The sequence below is a fragment of the Pyrus communis genome, chromosome 16 (assembly GCF_041283825.1).
Source record: "Pyrus communis isolate YQ-2024b chromosome 16, ASM4128382v1, whole genome shotgun sequence".
NCBI lineage: Eukaryota > Viridiplantae > Streptophyta > Magnoliopsida > Rosales > Rosaceae > Pyrus > Pyrus communis.
Genome location: NC_142580.1, coordinates 24,891,273 through 24,898,066, shown reverse-complemented (window position 1 = coordinate 24,898,066; position 6,794 = coordinate 24,891,273). Strand labels below are relative to the sequence as shown.

At 35.3% G+C, this 6,794-nt stretch overlaps 1 protein-coding gene across 1 annotated transcript; it reads right to left on the bottom strand.

The window, feature by feature from the left end:
* Nucleotides 1-1,295: 1,295 nt before the first annotated feature.
* On the bottom strand, nucleotides 1,296-3,357 carry LOC137731940 (Cytochrome c oxidase, subunit Vib family protein). Its single transcript, XM_068471205.2, has 4 exons — nucleotides 3,197-3,357; nucleotides 2,417-2,505; nucleotides 2,243-2,324; nucleotides 1,296-1,488 (listed from the first exon to the last, which is right to left on the bottom strand). The coding sequence occupies exons 1-4, from the start codon at nucleotides 3,203-3,205 to the stop codon at nucleotides 1,435-1,437; spliced, it is 234 nt and encodes a 77-aa protein (XP_068327306.1). The 5' UTR covers nucleotides 3,206-3,357; the 3' UTR covers nucleotides 1,296-1,434.
* Nucleotides 3,358-6,794: the final 3,437 nt, after the last annotated feature.

Here is a 6,794-nt window from a genome sequence, read left to right as displayed (position 1 = left end):
TAGTTTATTTTAAACAAGTTATTCACAATGTAGCCTCTTAGGTTATGTAGCCGTTATGGCAATCTTTCATTCACTTAATAAAATTGTAGTAGTTTATACTTAGTTTGTTCGTCTGTTAATCACACTCTGATATTCAACTCTAATCACTTTGTAGATTTTACATTACTATACATTTGGTGAGAATTGGAGTTCTTTTTGTATTTTAATATTTTACGCCTACTATTTTTTGCAGAGGTGGTCTTTATAAAATGATTTACAATTTAATAATTTCGATTATAAGCACAAAATTCTATGTGTTGGTCCGAAGTATTTTGATAAAGAATTCCTCCTAATTCTTGAATAGTCGAGTATGGGATGCAACATTTCCTATTACTAAAAACCTTTTGGCCCATATAATATTTAAATTTCTAAAAACCTATTTAGATTTCTTATGTCACGTATCTCCAACACGGTAGCAATTCAATCAGCAAATTGATAAATTAACAACTCGCTTTGTATATTTATAAGGTCAGTTGTTACTCAAATTAGCAAATTGAATCCTACTTTTTAAAATAGCATAAACACATCAAAAGGTTCAGCAAATGATACTTTTAAGGAAAATTTTGAGGTCAACTTTTGGGTGCACCTTGTTTTCTTATCATGTGATATACAGTAATAGTATGTTCTTAGCATAAGACTTCAATTTAACACAAGCGGAATTGCAAGCAAGCTTCTCATGAATGCTCACGAGCTTTACAAAATCATGCCATAAACCTCAAGCTCAGCTTGTTCTTCAAACGTGCCGTGTTCATTTCTATTACAAGCGAATATCGGACAAACTAAATCGGAGTCGAGCTCGATGCAAGCTCAAGGTACTTCAAGTCCATTTGCGAAACTATTCACAAGTCTTGTAAAATGCAGTAGTTCTCATATAATTTTCCTCTGCAATTCTTCGGTTTCCATTACCAGCGTCTTGGACTACCATTCGAGTCTCATGACACCCAAATAACCATAGATAACAATCTTTCAAGCAAGGATTCCAACTTAATATTTCATTTCAATTCTTACTAATTAGTACTACGGTCTAGTGGCATTCCTCTTCGCTAGTAAGTGAGAGGTGCAAAATAATTCTTTTTTCAAAAAGCAGCCTTAAGTGATCTATTCCGAAGGAAGCTCCTACAGGTATACAGTTTGATCGAATCGCCTGAATGACTTAACACCAAATTTCATATAGCCAGAAACAATGGAAGAAGAAAACCCTCGAAAAAATGAGTAAACATGGAAACATTTGTGCAGACAATCAAATAAATCTTAAATTAAAACAAACAATGTGGTGATTGCCATAAAATCAAAGAAATCTGAACACACAGGTCAATTATTGATTCACAAAGATCCAACAAAGAAACGATGCAACTTCCATATCAAAGAAAGATCATGCCAGGATATCATGTTAAATTATAGAGGACCTGGGAAAGTTCCGCCCGCCCTCTGCTCGTCCCACTTCTCAATCTACAATCATGCAAGCCCACGACAAAAAGGTTAGATTTCAGATATAATAGAGAATAAAATGTACCATTACCTTTTCACTATACAAAGTGCTACCATTAGTTGGAAAATCATCAAAAAATCAAAGGAAAAAACACGAAAACAAACAAATACGAAACAAAAGTCAAATAATATAGAGTCACTGCAAAATTCCTATCTAGCCATAATCTGGGAAAAAAACTTGAGATTTCAATCCTGGACTCCGGGTGCTTCAATCCTATTGCTTTCACAATTTTTTTTTTGGTTTTCCTCTAACAATCAAGACTTGTCCATCTAGCCAATGAACAACAATTCACTTTCAAGGGAAAATGAAAAAAGGATGATAAGAGAGATGTAAAAGAAAAGATACACGAAACGAAAGCTAAAAGCTATTTTTTAAGTGTTTTTCACTTTGACGATTTTGTTTTCATTCATCCTTAATAATTGTATGAGAAAAAGTCCAACATGATAGCGGGAACACATTTCATAGCTCAAACTTGTTCACCTTAATAATTTAAATGTTGAACTTTGAGCATTTTATAGGAAAAGCTTTCTCCCCATACTTGCCAAAGACCTTTTATCCGATAACAATACAACAGGACTAGAGAAGACCATATGGACCTTTCCCATTCTCGCTTTATATTTCAGACATAGGTATATGAAGTGCTTAATCAAACATTGGCACAATAAGAACACATCAGTTTTGAAGTATTCAAAAAGGAATGAGCAATGCACTCACCCATTCACCAGGGCAGAGAGAGCGGTAATATTTGGCAAATTTCTCACATTCATTCGATTCTTCACCCTTTGCTGAGACGCACCTGCAATTGGTTTCACATGTTAAGGATGGAAAGGAAAATTCTCAATTAACAGTTTACGGTTGAGCTCCTAGTGCTAAAGTTTGAAAAACTACCTATGAAATTCAATGTAACGCGTGAAACAGTGCCTAGTTTGGTTGGTTGTGGGGAATCGAAAATCAGCAGGTGCTGTTTTCAGCTCAATCTGAGGTAACACAGCAGAAAACAAAAAGTAACAATTAATTGTAAATACGGAGAAGAAAAACAGATAAACTCCATCAAAGTGGCATTCCGTGGTCTACAATACCAAGAAACATCCTATAATACTTATTACAAACCATATACAAGTAGAGAATTTGTGATAACTGAAAATACAATCAAAGTTCAGGCAAGAAGTCGGGTAATCCTTGCCAAACAAGTACCCATTAAAAATACGGGCATTCAGGAATATCGGAAATGGAGCAAACATTAACACACAAAATTTTCAAAAGACATTCAATCAGTCTGTTAGACTGGGGTTGAACAGGCAGACAAGTTTTGGATCCGATTGTTTCATACCGCTCAGAAAATGTAATTGGCCCCAAATTAGACTCCGTACAACTCACAAAGGTTTATAGATCTCCGTATAAATATAATTCCAACAACCCAAATTTCTTTTGATCAGGAAACTTTCATACAACATAAAAAGTAAAGGCAAATCTCCTGAGTTATTTCAAATTATATTCTACGTGCGCAAATAATTGATGAACAATAAAATAAATCAGAAATCTAATTAGGCCAAATCTACAAAGAAATTACCCAGAAAATAAAAAGAAAATAATCATAATTTTAAAAAATTAAAATTAAAATAAAAAAAATAAAAAGGATAAAACAAAACACAAGTCTGGAATGCTAACCTCGGCCATGACTGAAGAGTGAAGACAAACTCGATGATCAATGGGAAAATAATTTATGAATAAATGGGTGGGCTCTCCCTCTCCCTCTGCCTCTGCTTCCCTCCAGTTCCTTCGTGCGCTGACTAATTCTCCGTTGCCACGAAATTCTCCACTAAATAGTAGGTCAAATTACGTTTTTGGTGCTTAAATGTTAAGCCAATTTCTAATTTTGGTAGCTCTCATTTCTACGTTGGCAATTTTAGCCGTGCAATGTTTCCTTCTTAGCAATTAAGTCCTCCAAATCTCCAAAAATGCCTCTATTTCAACTAGAAATCAACCAAATGCTCAGACTTGGTAAGTCTGCTTGACTATGACCACGAAAAGGATGAAGTTCCCCATAACCTCTCCGTGCCTGGAATGATGGATAAACGTGACTTGCCACCAGTTGTACCTGTCACGCCCTAAAAAGGGGCACTATTAGTAACGCAATATTATAGTGTTAAATTCCAACACTATAGCACTACATTCTCAATAGAGGGTAAGGCTATTTGAGGGGAAGTAAAATAACTTATTTTTAAGCAGTACGGAAGCGGAAATCATTTTGGTAAAATGAAGAATACAAGGGCAACGGAATTTTGATAAATTTTTTACAACAAAGACAAAGTTTACAACTTACAACAGAACCAAAGAGTTTAAAGTAAGTAAATATACTAACCAACTCTTAAGTATGATTTGAAAAGTACAAAGTGCTAAGTTTAGCTACAAAATATTCCTTCAGGATGGAGGGAATCAAGCATATGTACAAACAAAACCAGTGGTAAGTCAATGAGCAACTAAGAAGTTGACAAGTAACAAACAACACTTGTCCTGATTTTAGTCCATATCGTCTATTTGTAGGTGCATCGGTCCTGTAATAAAATAGGGGTGAGCATCACAAACGTTCATCGCTCCCCCTCAGGGAATCCACCCCAACTAGGTTTGAAAATAGTATACGACACCACATATACTATAGGAAAATGATTGATGCACAACAAAAGCTTTGTTTAGTTTTGAAAATAGATTGTATGCCCACACAATTTTCTTTTTAAAGGAAAACAGGGATCCCAATAAACCACTACATGCTTGATGACCGATCTAATGACCAACTCCCCTTTACCTGGACCAACTCCGAACGAATATACTTATGGTAAGGTGTAGCAAGAGTGTCCTTTAATGATCTACCCTTAGGTATCCTAGTACCTCTCCTAGAAAGGTAGCGATACTAATCCCTTCGTAGTAGCCCCTCCGGAGATTTAGGGGATCGAAACCCAAGGCAGTTGCTATGCCCCTTTCACTCTCAAGTCATCACTTTAATTTTTAGCATAAAACAACATGTATATCATGACATAAAACAAAACCATTTTTCCTCATGATTCTATCACAGCAAAATTTATACAGCTTTCACAAGCATGCGTATATTTACATATACATACATTCACAAAATTCCATAACTAGGGTAAGTGAGGATCCCCCAACTTGGTCTCCAAGCCAAGTAAGCAATATTCCTCACCAATGCCTCGATTAAACGCAAGCACCGCAAGTAATTGGAGTCCCTAGTTCAACAATTACAATATATCACCATATGTTCATATATAATGACTCAACTTTATTCCCATAACAACAATTATATCCAACAGGGACCTTCACTTAACCAGAATAAAACTCCTATATTTGAACTTTTTATTGTTTCAAATAGGTCTCCAAACTTTTGGTAATTACACTTTGGCCCCTGAATTTTTGGTAATTTACAAAATTACCCCATAACTGAAACTATTTTCGTAGTTTAATCCTTGGTATGAAACTAGCAACTTTGAGGTCTATTTTTCCTAGAATTTCAACATATATTTCAGCCAAAACACAATCCATCAATATTACAACTCATTTGTTCCATAATAATGTCCTTTAAAGTCCAAATTTGAAGTATTTTGAATCAAACATCATATTTCTCTAAATCTCATTATATGAAACTAGTACAAAATCTCAGCAATCTGATCATGTGTAAATCTTTACCTTAATGTCTCAAAAATCGTTCTCCAGTCATCAAATAGGCTTCAAATCCCTCAAATCATGCAAGAACAAACTTGAAATCAAAGATTTGGGACTAATTAGTCACAAATCCCAATCTGAATGAATTATTCAAACTTAAGTAATAATCCTCAAAATCTACCTTCGAACGTTGGGTTCGATTCACTGAGCATGTAGGCGAAAACTGTTCCTCAATCAAATTCCCAAATTGAAAGTTATGAATTTTGAAAGATTGAAGGTAATTTTTTTTGTTCTTTTCCTTTTGCTGTTTTCATTTTAGCTTGTAGCACTTAAAGAACCTTGTTGGCAACACCTCAACCATCCTTATCCATATATTTCTTTTGCCATCTAAAAATCCTACACGTCTAGCTTGAAAGAGTGCTTAGTAAGCACTACTAATGGTTGCCTTAGAAAGTTGACACAACGATCAGCACTATTGTTCGTTGGTCACTCTAGCATCTGTCACGTGGCAAGCTAGCCACTTATTGGCTACCACGTGTCACTTACTCATTGGTCCAACATGTAAATCACTTTAAAAATTCATCTTAGCTCTAAAGGTAACCGAAAAATGCTACGAACTCTTAATGACGTCCACTTTCATCTTTTTACCCCAAAATAATCTTTGAACTCAAGTAAATTTATCACCTATTTAAAAGGAACTAGAATTTGTAAAATTTATAGGCACTCCAAAGTTCATAAAAACACCTCTAAAATTTCAGTATCTTACATTCCACCGTCCTTAAAACAAGTTTCATCCTCGAAATTTACAATGCTATCCAAAAAGATGGGGATACTTCTTTTTCATTTCGAACTCCAGTTCCCATGTGGCTTCTTCAGTTCCATGATGTTGCCATTTAACCTTCACCAGAGGCACTTCCCAGTTCCTAAGCTTTTTCATTTCTCGATCAAGTATACAAATCTGTCTTTCTTCATAGGACACATTCTACTCCAGTGGCAGATTAACCCAAGGCATAATTTATTGGATATCGGGTGCACTCTTCTTTAATTGAGATATATGAAAAACATTGTGTATGTATGACAACTCTGGTGGCAAATCTAATCTATAAGCAACAGGTCCAATGTGTTCACTAATCTTAAACGAACCTATGTATATGGGTGCTAACTTCCCTTTCACCTCCAACCAGTTCACTCCTTTCTGAGGGAAAACCTTTAGAAATACAAAATTACCAACTTGAAACTCAAGAGGTTGTCTTGTCTCATCAACATAAGACTTTTGCCTACTTTGGGCAATTCTCAGTCTATCTTGAACAACCTTAATCTTTTCACTAATTTCTTTAATGATTTCTGTGCTAAGAGTAATTCGATCTTCATGCTCAGCCCAACACCATGGTGATCGACAAGGTTGTCCATAGAGTGCTTCATAAGGCGCCATACCAATGCTACTATGATAACTATTGTTATAAACGAATTCAGCAAGTGATAGGTACTTGTGCTATTTTCCACCAAAATCAAGTATGCACGTACGAAGCATATCTTCCAATACTTGAATTACTCACATTGACTGTCTATCAGTCTGCGGATGATAAATTGTACT

Coding starts and splice junctions, on each gene's coding strand:
- LOC137731940 (XM_068471205.2), bottom strand. Junction 2,325..2,416: donor CGTTACATTGAATTTCATAG/GTAGTTTTTCAA, acceptor AACCAATTGCAG/GTGCGTCTCAGCAAAGGGTG. Junction 1,489..2,242: donor CTCTCTGCCCTGGTGAATGG/GTGAGTGCATTG, acceptor GCATGATTGTAG/ATTGAGAAGTGGGACGAGCA.